Here is an 18,790-nt window from a genome sequence, read left to right as displayed (position 1 = left end):
AAAAAAAAAAAAAAAAGTGTTTTTCAAACAGCAGATCATGACTCTTAATGGTTATGAAGCAAATACTTATTAGATCAAAATAGAATCTTTAAAAAATTGTAGTCTGTCACACATAATACAGAGACAATGTTGGTTGTGGTTGCAGATGAATGCATGCATGTGTCCACGGAGTAGGGCTGTCCTGTGTGCTTCTGACCGTGGCTCACTGTCAAAGAAACACATAAGCTGCTCCATTAATTACATTCATGATCAGAATTTTTGTTTTATTTTTTGAGACAGTGTTTCACTGTGTCATCCAGGCTGGAGTGCAGTTGTGTATCTCGGCTCACTGCAGCCTCTGCGTAGCTGGAATTACCACCATGTGCCACCACACCCAGATAATTTAATAAAGACAAGGTTTCACTGTGATGGCCAGGCTGGTGAAACTCAAACTCCTGACCAGATGCACGTGCCTCGGCCTCCCAAAGCACTGAGATTACAGGTGTAAACTACCTTGCCGGGTCAGAGAGGTCCTTTAGTTGTTATCTTTGCTTGACATTTAGAAGCTGAGGCTAACAGACATCAAAGTGAAGCATCTTTGCAAGCAGGAGTCAAATCAAGTATCTTGTATTTGCGTCCCCAGCCCCGGGAGCATAATGAGAAAGAGCAGGTGGCAGGGAGACAGGAGCCATGTGACTCCACTCCAGCTGTGGACTCTAACCCAAACCTCTTACCCCACACCCACTGATTCTCAGAGAACCTTTAAAATGGGCTTGGGCTCCCTATAAGCTTCACAGTGGTTTGTAAGTCCTTAGTGGTTGATCCACCTGACTTTTTTTTTAAGTTGGTACCTCCCTGTGGTTTTTGTTTTTGAAACGGAGTCTGGCTCTGTTGCTCAATCCAGTGATGCCATCTCAGATCACCCACAACCTCTGCCTCCCGGGTTCAAGCGATTCTTCTGCCTCAGCTTCCCAAGTAGCTGGGACTACAGGCATGTGCCACCACGCCTAATTTTTTTTGTATTTTTAGTAGAGATGGGGTTTCACCGGGTTACCCAGGATGGTCTCTATCACCTGACCTTGTGATCCACCCGCCTCAGCCTCCCAAAGTGCTGGGATTACAGACATGAGCCACCACGCCCAGCCCTTTGGTTTTGTTTTTTGTTTTTGAGACAGGGTCTCGCTCTGTTGCCCAGGCTCATGGCTCACACTAGCCTCCACCTCCCAGGCTCAAGCGATCTTCCCACCTCAGCCTCCTCGGTAGCTGGGACTAGTTGCATACCACCACACCAGCTAGTATTTTATTGTTATTTTTTTGTAGAGACAGGGTCTTGCCATGTTGTCCAGGCTGGTCAAGAAATCCTGGGCTCAAACGATCCACTCACCTTGGTCTCCCAAAGTGCTGGCATTACAGGCGTGAGTCACTACCCCTGGCCACTCCCTGGTATTTTCCAGTTCCTGGCACATAGCTCCCATAGCTCTTGTTGCAGTCTTTTGTTATAAAGGTGGGTTAGGCCTCAGGAAACAGAATCTCTCTGGCCTTCTCTTGCTCTCCTGTCTGCCACAAGGCAGGACTCTAATCTTGCCCACCTTTCTGATTGTGGGTGTTAATACCCTCCCCAGAGAGGGTCCTGCCCTGTGCCCTGGGAGAAGGAAGCTTCCATGAAAACCCAAACTGACTGGGCCAGGATAGCTGAACATGTGGAGATCCCTGGAGGCTTGTGCCTACAGAGGGCTTGGAAGCTCTCTGCCCCTTGCCCATCTCTTCATCTGCCCATCTCTTCATCTGTGTCCTTTGCAACATCCTTTATAGTAAACCACTAAAGGTAAGTGTTTCCCTAAGTTCTGTGAGTGGCTCCAGCAAATTAATCAAACCCAAAGAGAGGGGTCATAGAAACCCCAAGTTTAAGCTAGTCGGTCGGAACTTCCAGAGGCCCAGACTTGTCACTAATGTTGCAAGTGCAGTCTTGGGGACTGAGCCCTCGACTTGCGGGATCTGACCTCACTCCAGATAGATAGTGTCAGAAGCGGACTGGATTGGAGGACACCCAGGTGGTGTCTGCTGCTTGGTGTGTGGGAATAAACCCCCGCACCTCTGGGCAGAGCAGTCTTCTGTGATGATTGTTGGGAGGTGACAGCAGACCATAGTTTGAGTTTTCCCTGAGACACTCCCCCTTCAGCTTCTCTGCCTTGCCTAAAAATCTCAAAAAGAATTAGAAAGGTTTTAAGCAGAGGTAACCCAAAATGTATTTTTCCGATGCTTATGCCATGGTTTTATTTTTTTATGTATTTTATTTTATTTTGTAATTGAGACAGAATCTCGCTGTCGCCCAGGCTGGAGTGCAATGGTGCACAATCTCGGCTCACTGCAACCTCTGCCTCCCGGGTTCAAGCGATTCTCGTGCCTCTGCCTCCCGAGTAGCTGGGATTAGGGCCACGCACCACCATGCCTGGCTAATTTTTGTATTTTTCGTAAAGACGGGGTTTCACCGTGTTGCCCAGGCTGATCTTGAACTCCTGACCTCAGGTGATCCGCCTGCCTAGGCCTCCCAAAGTTCTGGGAATCCAGGCATGAGTCACCATGCCTGGCCCTATACCATGGTTTTAAAACATCTTCAGGAACCACCTTGAGGTTCATCAATAGCAAACAGGTTTAACTGAATTAGACTTTCAAACAAGGGAGCACCCACAGGCTTCAAAAGATTGAAACACATTTCTGTATTACCAAAGAAGACAATTTCCAAGCTATATGTCTTCTGTTTCGTTTTTTCTGTTTTTTTTTTAAATTTTATGAGAGACAGGGTCTTGCTATGTTGCCCAGGCTGGAGTGCAGTGGCTATTCACAGGCACGATCCCACTACTACTGATCAGCATGGGAGTTTTGACCTGCTCTGTTTCCGACCTGGGCCAGTTCACCCCTCCTTAGGCAACCTGGCGGTCCCCTGCCCAATACAGCACCATTTGTAATAAAAGCCCATGTACACATGCTATACATTTACAGGTGTATATTCAGTCATTCAACAAATCTCTGTTAGGGGCCTGTGCTATCCCAGGCGCTGTTCACGTGTTGGGAACACACAGGGCAATGAAGGCCAACCAGAGAGCCCTGAGCTCGAGAGGCTTCCACTCCCGTGGATGAGCACTGCCTGATCATCGTGGAGTAGAGGAGACTGGCAGCCACAGTGCCTCTGAGAAGAGAACCTTTCCGTGCCGTTACGGGTTGAGTCATGTCCCAACAAAAGATATGTTGAAGTCCTAAGCCCCAGTACTTGTGAATTGTGACCTTATTTGCAAGTGGAGTCTTTTTTTTTTTTTTTTTTTTTTTTTTTTATGTGGGTTTTTTTTTTTTTTTTTTTTTTTTTTTTTGAGATGGAGTCTCACTCTGTCACCCAGGCTGGAGTGCAATATCGCCATCTTGGCTCACTGCAACCTCCACCTCACGGGTTCAAGCAATTCTCCTGCCTCAGCCTCCCGAGTAGCTGGGACTACAGGCATGCGCCACCACGCCCGGATAATTTTTTGTATTTTTAGTAGAGACGGGGTTTCACTATGTTAGCCAGGAGGGTCTCGGCCTCCCAAAATGCTGGGATTACAGGCATGAGCCACTGTGCCCAGCCGGAAGTGGGGGCTTTGAAGACGTAATCAAGTTAACATGAGATCGTTATGGTGGGCCCTAATCCAATAGGACTTGTGTCCTCACAAGAAGAGGGAGATTTGGACACACAGACGAGAAATGGCTGCGTGGCGATAGAAGCATAGTGGAGTGGCGCGGCCACAAGCCACGGAGTTCCTGAAAGCGGCTGGATTCTCCCCCACAGCCCTGAGGACACCTGGAGCCCAGACTCTGGTCTCTGGCACTGTGAGAGAATGGTCCTTTGTTATGGCAGCCCCAGGAAGCAAATAAATGAAGCTCTTCAAGTTGTATTTAAAATTGCATATGCACAGATTCACTATTTTACGTGAATGTTCACAGTAAACTTTTAGAGGTGTTTATCATATAGATGCTATGTTAAGGGACTTCACTACCTTCCAGTTCTTCCTAATGCCCACATTGCATCTGGTTCCTTTTTCTTTTTTCTTTTTTTTTAGAGAGAGTCTTGCTCTTCTTGCTCAGGCTGGAGTGCAGTGACATGATCTTCACTCAAGCGATTCTTCTGCTTCAGCCTCCCAAGTACCTGGGATTACAGGCATGCGCCACCACACCCAGCTAATTTTTGTATTTTTAGTAGAGATGGGGTTTCCCCATGTTAGCCAGGCTAGTCTCAAACTCCTGACCTCATGATCCGCATGCCTCAACCTCCCAAAGTGCTGGGATTCCAGGCGTGAGCCACCGCACCTGGCCCTGATTCCTTTTTCTAAAACAAGTAATTCTATTTCATTACCTTTGTTCTCCCATCTGGTTGAGTCGGCCGGTGGGGGGGGGGGGATGCCCAGTGGAAGGTGCAAGCTGCAGGGTCTCAGGAGAAAGGCAGGACTGACACCCACCCCGCCCCTGTGTGCTACAGGTACAACTGACAGCCCACCCCCCTCCCCCATCTGCTAGAAGAAAGCGTGAAGGGCCAAGGACGAGATGTGGAGGGACTCATGTCCATGGAATGGGTACTGCTGAGGCCATCAGAACACCAGACACTAGAACGTCATCTATGGCCTCCCCTCCACCAAGGGGAGAACTGTCAGCCACTACCTGACATCATTGCCCTTTGCCAAGGCCAGAATGCTGCCTGTTGCCACACATAGGGACAGGAGGGACGCTGAGGATGGAGATGTCTGGGGACAATGCTGGCTTCATGAAAGAGATCAGGCTCGGCCGGGCGCGGTGGCTCACACCTCTAATCCAAGCACTTTGGAGGCCAAGGCAGGCGGATCACCTGAGGTCAGGAGTTCAAGACCAGCCTGACCAACACGGTGAAACCCCGTCTTTTAAAAAAAAAAAAAAAAAAAAGATCAGCCTCAGCTAGGCATGCCAGCCTTCACTTGCCCAATCAGTGTGTGAGCGATTTGTACTCCCTGAGACCAAGTGAAAGGGATGACGGAGAGGTAGCTTTTCTAGAAGCCAGCCTCTGACACCTCCCACTCAGGAGGAGCAGGCTGAACAGTGGATAGACAGGCATTTAATTCACATGTCTTCAAAAAGTGAATAAATACAAGACAGAGGACTCTGCAGCTTTACCAGGGAGCAAGCCTCCTGGACTTGCAAATTCTGCAGTGTAGACCTTGCAGAGAGGGTGGTGCGCTGGCAAGAAAGGGTGCTTAATCCCCGCAAGAGGCTGCGAAGCGAACTGTCACACGGGCTTGGATTGGGGCATTGTCTTGCTTTGAAAACCCCCAGATTTTATTTTGCTAAAGCTTGCAATTTCTTCTGTGTGGAAATGGCACTTAAAATCTGTTTGTAATGGAACGTGATTGTATCCAGCTGTCACCAACTGTCCCTGTGCCACCCGAAAGACAGCTGGCCATGTGCCACGGTTTGGGCGTTCACTTCAAATAGAGGAGCTGGTGCTCCAGTTCCTGCCAGACTTCACCAAAATGTTTTCACTTATGAAGAAAAACAAAGCGGGTGTGGGTAGGGCTCGTGGAAGGCAATGTGAAGTTGAATTAGAGCAGCGTGGATTTCTGAGCCACTGGCTTGATGGAGGGTGGGCCGGCTGTTTCCTGCACAGGGTCCGAATGCAGTCACAAAGCATGCTGCCTTCAGTGGCTGCCTCAGTTCACTCATTCAACAAATATTTAATGGATGGCTGGTAAGTGCTGAGCCTTGCCAAGAGAACTGTAGTCACAGAAGACAAAAATGGTAGAATAATACATTTTTTCTTTTTCTTTATTTAATATGAGATGGAGTCTCACTCTGTCACCCAGGCTGGAGTGTAATGACACAGTCTCGGCTCACTGCAATCTCTATCTCCCAGGTTCAAGCGATTCTCCTGCCTCAGCCTCCCGAGTAGCTGGGATTACAGGTGCCCACCACCATGCTCAGCTAATTTTTGTATTTTTAGTAGCGACGGGGTTTCACCATATTGGTCAGGCTGGTCTCAAACTCCTGACCTCAGGTGATCCACCTGCCTTGGCCTCCCAAAGTGCTGGGATTACAGGCATGAGCCACTGCACCTGGCCAACACATTCATTCTAAAATGGCCATGAAAAAACCATCAGTTTATGTAAAAGAACTTGAACTCCCTGCACACATTTCACAGCAAGTATTGGCCATGTACTTAGACTGTGTGTTAAAATCTGGTCTCATGATGGTAAGAAGCTACCTAAGTACTCATATCCTGCTGAAGGGACCAGCAATCTTGTGAGCTGTTTCTCACACAACGCATAATGGATACCTGGCAGCCATGTCCTGTTGCTTCCTCTTATCAATAAAGTAGACAGGGAGAAAACCAATGAAAACACGCAGGCAAGACACGTACCATGAGAGTGACAGTTGAGAGTCATGAGGATTTGAATGTAAGCTTTGCATTTTAGAGGAGAAAACCAAATTAACGATGCCAACTCATGGCAGACCTCTTAGAACACAGGTCTTGATTCCTGATCAGGCCTTCTTTCTATAGGAAGTCATGATTCAAACCTGACTCCGGCCTGACCCTACTTTAATCCTTTTAAAGAAGGAAAAATATACAGCAGTTTCCCCTTGAGAAAGCAACTCGCATAAGCAATGACCCAGGACAGGTTCTGCTAAGAGTAGGCACATTTTTAATCTCAGGCCCCTCTCAGGGGGCGATTTCAATGCCTGCAGTGCCTTCTGAGATCCCAGAACAATGGCCTGGACAGCTGCCCAGAGGCCTGCAGGGGGCTGTGGAAGGCTGAAGAGGCAGGGGGGATTTGGGTCACAGAATAGACTATATTCTCTGAACAGAGACTATATTCTCTGAACAGGAGTGGGAAACCTGTCAGGGAATGGCTGGATTTATGTTTCTCATCTTAAAAGACTGTCCTGGAGGCAGGGCACCCTGGCTTTGGGAGTGTGCCCTGCTGTAATCACAATGCTTTGGGAGGCCAAGGTGAGAGGATTCTTTGAGGCCAGAGGACTATCTGAGGCCAGGATCCTCCACTGAGGGGGCACCCCTTCCAGTGTCTACAGTAGAGATCCCGACAGAGGGTGGATCGGTCGACTGTTAAGTGGGATGGAGTGACTGACTCTTCAGTGGGATGTATTGACTGGATCGGTTGATTCTGGGCTTGATCTACAGAGTGTGCATCAGATGCAACAGACTCACATCTTAAGAGGAGCTCCGGGGTGCGGAGGTGAAGTGTCAAATCCTGGGAAGAAGTCGGTGGCAACTGCCTATGAAATGTGGGAATTAGGTCACTGAGGAGTGATGACTAGACTAAGAACTTTGGAGGATCAACACAGAACAAACTGAACGTCAACTGAGGGAGACGGTGGCTAAGAGGGGACACAGGAAACCAGGGCTTTTTAGGATGGGAGACGCCTGAACATGTTCCCAAGAGAAAAGGGAAGAGCGAGACACGGGAGGCAAATGGGGTAATTCGTGGAGCAAGTTCCCCAGGGTGGAAGAGGTTGGCTTCAAGGGCACAGGCGGGGTGCCAGCATACACAGAGGGTGCACTTCGTCTGGCATCTCTAGCAGAGGTCCCCACAGAGGATGGAAGAACAGCCCCCACACTACATTTCTTTCCCGCTCTCCCACGCCAACCACGCAGCCGCTCTGGGAGACGTCAGATCGGAACACTGAGTCTGCCCAGCAGCTGCCCTGGGAACTGCTGGACATGCACATTCCCAGGCCTCATCCCAGACCTGCTGAATCAGAATGCGGGAGAAGGAGCCAGCAACTGGTGTTTTAAGGACTCCCTGGCGACGCTGGCGCTCACTCAAGTTTGAGACCAGGGATCAGGACGGCAGCTCTCAACCCTGCTGCTCGCTATGATCCTCCCCCCCGGGTTTTAAATGCCGATGCTCAAGTCTCACCCATGGATTCTGATACCACGTATGTCTGTATCAAATGCCTCTCCCCAAGTGCTCCTGCTGCCCCATGAGCACTGAGAACCCTGAGGTAGGAGGGAGAAGGGAACAGAGGGAGAGGAGTTGGTTAAACGCTTTGGTTTTCCCGTGTTAATTTTTTGGGGGGGTGGGAATTCTTGAGGTAGCATCGGAAGTCACTTGCCAAGGGTAGTGGGCACATACGCAATGGGAGAGCAAAACAGTTTGCAATCATCACTGAAAAAGATGAGAGAGAGAGGAAGGAGTTACCTGAAGACCAAGGACAGAAATCCGAAAAGACAGGCAGAGCCCAGTGCAGGGCAGCCAGACAGCCCTGAAAGCCCAGTCCATGGCACCCGGACCGCCCTCTCCAAGGAGTCATCCCCAGTCCAGATGCGGAAGGAGTGGGGGCCGAGTCAAGGTGGGGTCTGTAGGAAGCAGCAGCAGGGCCACCTCTGGGCAAAGCGTGAGCTCTGGGGAGTTGGCTCAGGTGAGAAGGCACAGAAAGCTGCACCTCTGCATGTCACGTGACCCGTCTGCACACGGTCCTCCTCCACCACTGCCCCCGCTTTACCCACATCCTCACCTGCACTAAGGTTGTCCAAGCTATGAAGACTCGAGGCAGGGATTCTCACAGCATCCAGTATTAAACTGGCCCGAAGGTCGGTGTCATAGTTACAATGAGCCCTATCAGTGTGTTAGGGACAAATGGATGCCCACCTATTTCCCAGTGTCCAGACACCTGGGCTTTTTCCTGACTGGAGGACTTGGAGCTCACCCACTGCCTACTTCCCATGCCTAGGAGTCTTCCTGGGTTCCCTGTTCTGGTAACATGCCAACAGGTCAACTATGACAGACTGAATCTCTCGCCACCTAAAGGCCTTCCTGAAACCATCAGTGGGCCACCTGCTTCTCTACTTGGCCTCTGAACTCAAATGACCACCCCAGCAGAAATCATCCTAAACTCCACCCAGAACCTTCCACCGTGTATCTGTCACCTCACCTCTTCTCCTAAATATCCAAGTGACCCCCCTTCCAGCCTCTGCTGCTACTGCCAATCTCTTAGCTCCAGCCTCGGCCACTTTTTTTTTTTTTTTTTTTTTGAGACGGAGTTTCACTCATGTTACCCAGGCTGGAGTGCAATGGCGCGATCTCGGCTCATCGCAACCTCCGCCTCCTGGGTTCAGGCAATTCTCCCGCCTCAGCCTCCTGAGTAGCTGGGATTACAGGCACGCACCACCATGCCCAGCTAATTTTTTGTATTTTTAGTAGAGACGGGGTTTCACCATGTTGACCAGGATGGTCTCGATCTCCTGACCTTGTGATCCACCCACCTCGGCCTCCCAAAGTGCTGGGATTATAGGCTTGAGCCACCGCGCCCGGCTCGGCCACTTCTTGGCCAGCCTGATGGTCTGGTCATCTTCACCTGCTGTCCCCTGAGCTCCACCCACCGCCTGTCAGGCCCTCAGGCAGGCTGGAATCCACTTTCAGCCTCAGGAGTCTAGAAAGCACATCAGACAAATGGCAGACCCTTCTCGTCAACCAACATCTGCCCTGCGCTTTTGCCCCTTAGTTACCAGCCGAGTCCTGCTGGCCAGCTCCACATCCAAGCCCCTTTCTGAATGTCACCTCACCGCATGGTGCTTCAGGCAGAACTCGTCACAGGCTCCTGGTGGCCTCCCTGTATCTCCCTAACAGCACCCGCCCTGCCCTGGAGCCATCAGCCTGCCCTTGGATCTGCCCGCCGCCTGCGAGACCACATCAGTGTGTTCACCTTTACACACCCAGAAGCAGCCCTGGTGTGTGAGAAACAGCAGTTAAGAATGGAAAAACTGGCCAAGGCGGGCGGACCGCTGTGCCCGGAGATTGAGACCAGCCTGGCCAAAATGGTGAAACCATCTCCACTAGAAATACAAAAATTGGTTGGGCATGGTGGTGTGCACCTGTAATGCCAGCTACTCGGGAGGCTGAGGCAGGAGAATAGCTTGAACCTGGGAGGTGGAGGTTGCAGTGACCCGAGATTGTGCCACTGCACTCCACCCTGGGTGATAGAGTGAGACTGTGTCTCAAAACAAAACAAAAAGGAATGGAAAAGCCAGTCTCACCTGTGTCGCCACTGTGCCCGGCACTGGTGTCAGGTCACCACCTCTCCAAGTCTCAGAACCCCTCAACCGCTGCCCAGGCTACGATACAAATGCCTTCAGACAAGACCTCTGGGTCCACAGTGTGCCCCACCCTCTGCCACCCCTTTGGTTTGGATCCAGGAACTGCCTCACCTCCCTTCTTGTTACTTGGCTATCCTCATTTTGGGGTGTCCAGCCAAACCCCTAGGGAGAAGCGAAGACATGACATCCTCTGGTGGACACCCTGGGGTGGAAAAAGCTTCCAGGTTGCTCAAGGAGGAGGTAATGAGCCATACATGTCAAGTCACAGAGCTCCGGAGGGCGGCATTCGTGACAAGACCCCCTGCGCTGCCACCCGCCTGTGCCCCAGGGTTCGTCTCCTGGTCACCCCATCCACTAGGGCTGCTCCCACCAAATGTAACCTCCTGGTCACTGGGCTCCCTGCAGGGACCTACCTGCCCCTCCCAGCCCAACTTCAACTTCCACAACAGGTGAAATCAGCGAGACCCTGGTTGGGATGTACCTTTTTAAAAATCAAGTGAAAAAACAGACACAGGACTCACAAAAACACAGGATTTTATTGCACCAAGATCTTGGCAACATGTGGGGATCCCCAGGCCCCTGGAGAGGTGGTGCAGAGGAGGACACAGACAGGTGCGGCCATGCAACCAGGACACGGGGCAGGTGAGAGAGAGGACCCGGGAGAGGCAGCGCTGCGCACAGGCCCCACTCGCTCCAGCTCCACTTCCAAGCACAAAACTCAATAGACCCAGATCCGAGGTCAATGAAGTTGACCGCTATGACAAAGGCGTGACTTACTGATGTCTACCTCCACACGTGCACATCACCTAGGGTCTGAGCTCGTTTTCTGGGCCTCATCTTTCCCCCCGTCTGGCTGATGGCTCCTGTGGAGGGAAGGGACGGGACTCCACCCAACAGGGATAAAGGCTGCAGAAGTCACCTCGTGCTCACCACTGCCCAAGAGTTAACCAACGTATGTTCCTCAGGAAAAGGTTTTACAGTTTCTAGTGGAGAAGGGAAGAGACCGATTTGGAGGAGAGAAGGGAGAGAAAGGAAGGAGATGGACTCTGTGCTAGCAGACAATTAATTTTCAACTACAGAACATCACACAGAAAACATGGCAGAGGAAACAGTTCACGCAGGAATGCAAGTCAACACCCAAGAGGAAGAGGAACATACCCTGCCCGTGAAGGCATGTGCTTTCTCTCCCAGGTAAGTTACAAAGCCACAGCGTGGACGCCAGGCCCTCATCTTTGAACATTCAGAGACTGGTCCGCAGGAGAGCGCAGAGGACACCCTGACCCGGTCAGGCCAGGCCTCCACTCGCTGCTGCTGGGACAGAGGCAGCCACGGGAGCATGATTCTCTCCCACCTTTGTAAAAACAGAAACGTAAAAAACGGAAGAAAATCCAAAAAGAGCCACCCACCCACGTGGAAAAAATAAATGTATCTTCCCTTATTAAAAAGGCAATTCTTTCTACAACCAGTAACACCCAGGCCTCAGGCACGGAGGCAGGAAGCAAAGCTGCCCCAAGAACAGGAGACGCAGACAGCGAGGCAGCCCCCCAGATGACAGGACGCCTCCGGTCCCTCGCAGCCACACCGAAGGAGCTGAGTCCAACACCAAGTCCATCTCCAGCTGCGATGACGCCGGGAGGAGACGCCGGGAGAGCCCCGACAAGGAAGGTGCTCACTGTCACCCTCACGCTTCTCACTCCTATGAGGGCATTTGTCTTTTTCTTGAAAACATCCCCTTCTCTGAGGATTTCCCATATTTATTTAATTACAAGTTGGCAGGCACAGCTTGAGCAAGATAGAAAAGTAATCTTCTCGAGTTATACAATCATTTAAATTCCAAAGCACTCACAAAATTGAGCCAACAAAGCCGCTATTTGCATATTTGGGAAAGGAAATATATTGCTAATGGAAGCCACAGGCCTGGTCAAAAATAAATGTTTTGTATTAAGTAGTAAAATAAATGGTGAATTCTACCCCAAGGCCACCACCTCAGTGAAGACCTGCGGGTTACCGCAGCTGCGAGGGAAGCTACAGCACAGCCGTCTCAGAATCGACAGCAGCCTTGAAAGCAGATGTATTCGCAGGTGATATCAAAGGCTCCCCTGACCCCAAACAGCCTCTGCTCTCCAGGACAGTTGAGAGTCACTCACAAGGACGGGCTGCACAGCAGGGTCACCCTCTTGAGTTCCATAAAAGAGAGAGGTGGCTGGCTGGGGTCGGCCTCAGGGCTCTTCCTTTCTGAGGACAGGTAAGGCCAACAGACAAAGGGGCCCCACCAAGGAAGCAGGGAGGGCGGGCTCAGACACAATGGTAGTGCCAGCCCCAAGGAGCAAGGGACGGATCTCCAAGAGCAACCAGCCACGCACTGGGAGGCCACCTGGGGGACGAGTGGCCACCATCCCCCACTCTCTCGATAGCCCCAACCAGGGGCAGGAGCCTCTGCCAGCACAGACACTGTCCATGAACATGAGATCACGCAGCCCCGCGCAGATGTCCAGCAGGCGTGCGGCCACCTCTGCTCCACACACACACTGGAGCTTCTCTTGCAGGACTGGTTAGGAATGTCACCAAAGAGGTCCCAATCTAGAGAAGCCTCAAAGGCTCTACATCGGGTCGTCTGTGGACACTGATACGGGGAGAGCTCCTACCACAGCAGCAGAGCTCACACAGAAGGCTCCCTCAGGCCCACACGGACAGCTCCCAGGAAGGGACGCCTTGTCTCCAGGAGGCTGCAGAACAAAGCACGGCAGCCCTGACAGTGAGAAACAGGACTCCATCTTCCCATGGCTACCCTCGGTGTGAGTCCAACCCAGGAACCCAAGGCACAGCACCTCGAGGCAGCCGGCAAACCCCACATACCCTTCTTGAAGTGGCCAGGACATGCCAGATATACACACCCAACATTCCACACACCCTTCTGCAAGTGATGGGGACACACGCCAGATATACACACACCCATCTCACACATACTGCACACACAACCCACACACCCTTCTGCAAGTGACCAGGACACACGCCACAAATGCACATGCACGCCAGGTGTACACACACTACAGGCACCCCCTTATACACACACATCCCACACACACTTTTCTCCAAGTGACCAGGACACACACCACAGACGCGCCCACATCAGATACACACCACCTAACATACACATGCCAGATACACAGCCCACACACATCACACACACACATGACACGCCCCCCCCACACACACACAACACCCCCTACATCCCCCCCACCCTCACGCCCACCCCCTTGGAACCGACCTCTTCCACAACGGTGCTGTCAGCGGCGGTAGCTGAGACTGGCAGCCTTCGCTGGGTGAGTCACGGACCAAAAGTTCCGTCGAGTCTGAAGTTTCTGGAAGGCGTTGAAGTTTCTCCTCTTCTCTCTCTTATATTTTTTAATTTTCTTTTCCTAGACCAAGAATCACAGGTATCACAGTTCCCATAAAGGGTTCTTTCCTGGCTCATGGGGCTCCGTGCAGGTCGCCGGCTTCCCGTGAACAGGCAGGGCTCTCGAGAGCTCTCTGGAGACCCACTCTTCACAACGACCCCTTCGCAGGGCACCCTGCTGCCCCCCTCTACTGACAAAGTGGCAGAAGCTGTGAGGATGCATGCCCTGTCCACGGCCACCCGCCCACACAGGCCTGGGCAGCCTGGCTCGTATGCTCAGCTGCTTCACGCCGCTGTGGCCACCTTCAGCTGCCCTGGCCACGTGCAGTTCCCCACCCTGGCCCTGAGCTGAGCCACGCCACCTTGCTCCTTCAGGCCTGTGGGTGGCAGTTCCCCACGCTGGCCCTGTGCTGAGCCACGCCACCCTGCTCCCTCAGGCCTGTGGGTGGCAGTTCCCCACCCCGGCCCTGAGCTGACCCACACCACCCTGCTCCCTCAGGCCTGTGCTGAGCCATGCCACCCTGCTTCTTCAGGCCTGTGGGTGGCAGTTCCCCACCCCAGCCCTGAGCAGAGCCACGCCACCCTGCTCCCTCAGGCCTGTGCTGAGCCACGCCACCCTGCTCCCTCAGGCCTGTCTGGGCGGGTGGCCGTGGACAGGGCACCACCAAGCATCATACCTTCCCTCGGTCAAACTCTTCGTCCCAGTCGTCAACCACAGTCTGGGTCCGGGCCAGTCTGCTCTCTTCAATAGCATCCTGGCTGACCGCCGACACCTTGCCATCCCAGGTCAGAACTACCAGGCAGACACAGGTGTCAGCGAGACTGGGGTTGGTAGGTACCCTGTGGCTTCACTTCAAGAGTGTCATTTGCCAACAAGACTAGGCTATACTCACAATCAGTCAACGATTTTGATCGCCATCTTGTGGCGAACAGAAGGCCAAGAGGAGGACAGCCGGACACCCTCTGAGCTAAACCCTAACCCACGGCCACACGGTTCAGTTCTCTCTAAACCTACAACCTCGTCTGAGGAACAGATTTCATGTTCTGTCTCGAAGTCTGAATAAAATCCTGCTCCAAGTAAGAAGTGACATTGCGCCGGGTGCGGTGGCTCAAGCCTGTAATCCCAGCACTTTGGGAGGCCGAGGCGGGTGGATCACAAGGTCAACAGATCGAGACCATCCTGGTCAACATGGTGAAACCCCGCCTCTACTAAAAATACAAAAATTAGCTGGGCATGGTGGTGCGTGCCTGTAATCCCAGCTACTCAGGAGGCTGAGGCAGGAGAATTGCCTGAACCCAGGAGGCGGAGGTTGCGGTGAGCCGAGATCGTGCCATTGCACTCCAGCCTGGGTAACAAGAGCGAAACTCTGTCTCAAAAAAAAAAAAAAAAAAAAAAAAAAAAAAAAAAAAAAAAAAAAAAAAAAAAAAAAAAAAAAAAAAAAAAAAAAAAAAAAAAAAAGAAGTGACATTGCCTACGTTGGAAGAGCTTTGTCACTCTGCCCGTGTCCTACCGAAGACCCAGCATGTGTTGGGCTCCTCGCCCTGCCCAACCCTTAGAAGCAGCTGTTCTGCATCCTGCCACGGATGGAAGCCACCTTCGTGCCACAGCCGAGGGTTTAAAGAAGATTCCAGCAAGCACTGAGGTTCTTCTTCCCACTCTCAAGCGATGCCCGCCCTCCACACCCACAGTACACTAGGGTCCATTCCACACCTTCCCTCCTCCAGAATAAACCAATCAAAGGCAAACAAGTCCTGTCTCAAAACCAGTACCTTTTCTCCCGTAAGCTTTATCAGATGAGTATTTTAGCAGTTCCTGCACCACATCAGACTCTCGCTCTCCATTCCAAGACACAGGAGGGGCTGGGCCCAGCCCTGCAATCAGAGCAGCCAAGAAACATTTATCAACGTTGAAAATAACCCACCAGGGAAACAATCACATATATGTATTTTTTTTCCTTCTTCTAAGACAGGGTCTCACTATGTTGCCCAGGCTGGTTTCAAACTCCTGAGGACTCAAGCGATTCTCCTGCACTGGCCTCCCAAAGTGCTGGGATTATAGGCATGAGCCACCGCGCCCAGCCTAAATGCGTATTTACTAAAGTTCTGACGAAACAGACAAGGCTGTTGTCCATGTCAATTCATGAAAAAGAAAACATGCAAAATAACAAAAGCTAAGAAGCAAAAAAACCTCCAAAACCCCCTTAACCAGCAGTGTAAGTTCTCAGTCTGTCAGAGGAAGGGAAGAGAACCAGATCTAATCGGAATCCACCTCACCTAAGGGAGAGGCCCTGTGCCCCAGGACCAGCCTGACACCTGAACGGCCACAAAGGTGAAGGGAAAGGCCAAGCTTGGCTGCTGCCATGGGGACCCCGACCGGAGCCCTGTCCAGGGGGAACCTGGTCCCTGTCAGCAATGCTGTGCAGGTCCACCCAGCACGTCGGGACCAGGACAGCACTCATCACCCTCAATGGGTTGTAGAGACCGTTTCTGAACTAGTCCTCTGCCCAGCCAGCCACAAAGCCCCTGGAATAAACTCACCTTCCTTCACACAAATGACCTCCAGGGCACTGTGTGAAGGGGTTGTTGCAACAGCTCTGCCTGTTCGCAGGAAGCTAATGCCCTCGCTTCTCCCTGCCTCCAGTTCTCAATGACCTCTGCCCTGGCACAACAGCATCCATGGCTCCCTCTTCTCCGCAGTTCAGGGACCCAGGCATACAGAGCAGCCTGCCTGCTGCCAACGTGCTGCACCTCCTGCCCTTGGGGCTGGTACCCTACCCATTGAGCACTCTCCTTGGTGCACAGGACAGAGGGTGGATGGGGCCAGGCACTCTCCCCCAGAGCCCGTGCAGCCCCCAGTACCTGCCTGCTGACCATGAACCATCACTGTGTGGTTCTGGCTCTGGCAGGGAGTCCCGAGTGTCCAGGGAGCACTGCTCAGGACATACAGCCAGCACCTGGCATGCACCTGGCATGGACCTGGGCATACGGCAAGGGCTCCAGTGATGTCCCTTGAATTCCTGCACTAACACACCAACTCCGCTTGGCTGCGAGGGCAGCACAGAGCATAGCTCAGGCGCAATGTTGGTGCAACACGTTCTTTTCTTTTATAGCACAACTGATATATTTCAAAAGGACAAAAAATTAGTATCATTTACAGTATCTTAACATAAATTTCCTTTGAATGGGAGCTTCCTTTCCAGTACTTTGAGGTCTACAAGATGTATCTAGAAAATTTACTACTGTGGAAAACGACTGCTTAAATCGAATGGGGGGGAAGGGAAGGGCCTGTGGTGTTTCTTTTTGATTAGCTGCTGTACCACTGACCTTCAGGCGGCTGAGGGAATTTCGTATTTTCTTTAGACATCATTAGGCACCGAAGCTCTTGTCGGACAACTTTGATGCTATATGAATTCTGCCATTTTGCTAGCACTGATATGGCTCTTGGGTCCACCACCCCATTAGAACTATTAACTCCATTAACTTTTGTTACAAATCTTACAAAGGGGGGGTGCTTCTGGGTATTTAGGTCTACATTCTATTTTAAGGCTGTATATTCGGTTTTCATAAACTGTCTGAGCCTATGGTGGCTGCCATCTCGCATCGCTGTCACTTGAAGGCCTGCCCCTTCCTTACCCCCCACCCGTCCCCTCGGTGCAACGCTTCTGACAGCATGCTGGCCAGTACCACAGTCGGCGCCGGCTCGAGCCCGCGTTCCGCAATCTATTCCATACCATTTCATTTTTATCGATAAATTCCTTTCTTAAGAGTTGGATTAATACGAATCAGTCTCCAGGGTTCTCTCGGCCCCCAGATGCACTGCCGTAATCGGATCTTCCAGACAGCAGAGGAGGCCTCGCTCACGCTCGTTCCCCTATGCCAAGCAGCCGGGACGTTCTCTACCCTTCATTTAACAAATGTGTTCTGGGTGGGTGCCTGCCAAGGCATGCCCCAGCAAGTCCGAGAGAAAACAAAAGACCCTCCAGCTGGGGGTGGTGCCCAAGCACAGCCACAGCACGCAGGTCCCCAACACCAAGAGCACCATGCTATGTTCTGAAAGGCCCAGCTACATAGAGGTAGAGGAAAATTAACTTTTGAACCCAACCCTTCTAAGTTCAAGAGTCACAGAAAAAAACTCCGGCTGGGAGTTCAGGGAGTCATTCCATGGGAAGCTGTAGACATAACAGCTTTGAATCGGAAGACCCGCGGCAGTCACAGAATGTTCTAAAGCTCATGTGCACTGTAACCTCTCCCATGGGGTCATTTCAGTCAAATGCTTTGACATGTAAGGAAGTTTTGACCCCCATCACCCAAGGGAACAGACTCGGGGGCAGGGGCTGAAGGTTGGCAGGGTCCCAGGGTCCTCCACATCTTCTCCCAGACCCTCCCCCAAGCTCAGACACAGTAGGTGCTGCTCTCAGCCTGTGAGTTCACCAACACCCCCCTCGCCCAAATGCATACCCATGCAGTCCCCAGGACACCAGCCATTCACAGATGGCGCGTGGCTGCTGGACTCAGGGACAGCAGCGTCTCGGGGCTTGGCACTCCTCGGGCCTTCGAGATGCCCATCCTTTTCTACTGCCCGCTGTGGCTCCTGCTTTCTTTTTCTCTTTTTCTTTTTCCTTGGAGACTCTTCCCTGGCCTCTGGATCACCATCACCCATGGGAGAGCAGCTTCTGGGAAGTGAGAGGCAACAGTCAGCTCTGAGCAAGTTGGAAGGGGAACAGGAGCTCACACTCACCCATCTTTAGGATGGAGGTCATCACCCCAGCTGTGACCCAGGGAGCTCACAAACACCTGCCTGCAGCATGGAGATCGCCACCCAGCTGTGACCCGGGGAGCTCACAGACACCCGCCGGCAGCATGGAGGTCGCCACCCCAGCTGTGACCCAGGGAGCTCACAGACACCCGCCTGCAACATGGAGGTCGTCACCCAGCTGTGACCCAGGGAGCTCACAGACACCCGCCTGCAGCATGGAGGTCGTCACCCAGCTGTGACCCAGGGAGCTCAGACACCCGCCTGCAGCATGGAGGTCGCCACCCAGCTGTGACCCAGGGAGCTCACATGCACCCAACTGCAGCATGGAGGTCACCACCCCAGCTGTGACCCAGGGAGCTCACAAACACCTGCCTGCAGCATGGAGATCGCCACCCAGCTGTGACGCGGGGAGCTCACAGACACCCGCCTGCAACATGGAGGTCGTCACCCAGCTGTGACCCAGGGAGCTCAGACACCCGCCTGCAGCATGGAGGTCGTCACCCAGCTGTGACCCAGGGAGCTCACAGACACCCGCCTGCAGCATGGAGGTCGC

General features: G+C 52.3%; 1 protein-coding gene and 1 pseudogene across 6 annotated transcripts in view; both read right to left on the bottom strand.

Moving 5' to 3' along the window:
- Positions 1-6,042: 6,042 nt before the first annotated feature.
- The window catches only part of USP36 (ubiquitin specific peptidase 36), a 55,160-nt gene continuing 42,412 nt past the window's right edge, over positions 6,043-18,790 (bottom strand). For 3 of the 6 annotated variants that reach the window (XM_037737212.1, XM_037737214.1, XM_037737215.1), the window contains exons 16-19: positions 17,940-18,154; positions 15,252-15,353; positions 14,159-14,274; positions 13,372-13,503 (exon numbers count right to left, since the gene is read on the bottom strand). In XM_037737212.1, coding sequence (XP_037593140.1) covers positions 13,372-13,503; positions 14,159-14,274; positions 15,252-15,353; positions 17,940-18,154 — 565 coding nt within the window. Of the gene's footprint in view, positions 6,084-10,595; positions 12,811-13,352; positions 13,504-14,158; positions 14,275-15,251; positions 15,354-17,939; positions 18,155-18,790 lie in introns of those variants that run through there. The other 3 variants (XM_017524988.2, XM_017524989.1, XM_037737216.1) reach the window with 3 other exon arrangements.
- LOC108301555 lies at positions 15,361-17,220 on the bottom strand (annotated as a pseudogene).

Source organism: Cebus imitator, unplaced genomic scaffold (genome assembly GCF_001604975.1).
Source record: "Cebus imitator isolate Cc_AM_T3 unplaced genomic scaffold, Cebus_imitator-1.0 Scaffold36, whole genome shotgun sequence".
In the NCBI taxonomy this organism is placed as follows: Eukaryota; Metazoa; Chordata; class Mammalia; order Primates; family Cebidae; genus Cebus; species Cebus imitator.
This window is presented reverse-complemented; position numbering and strand designations above follow the sequence as displayed.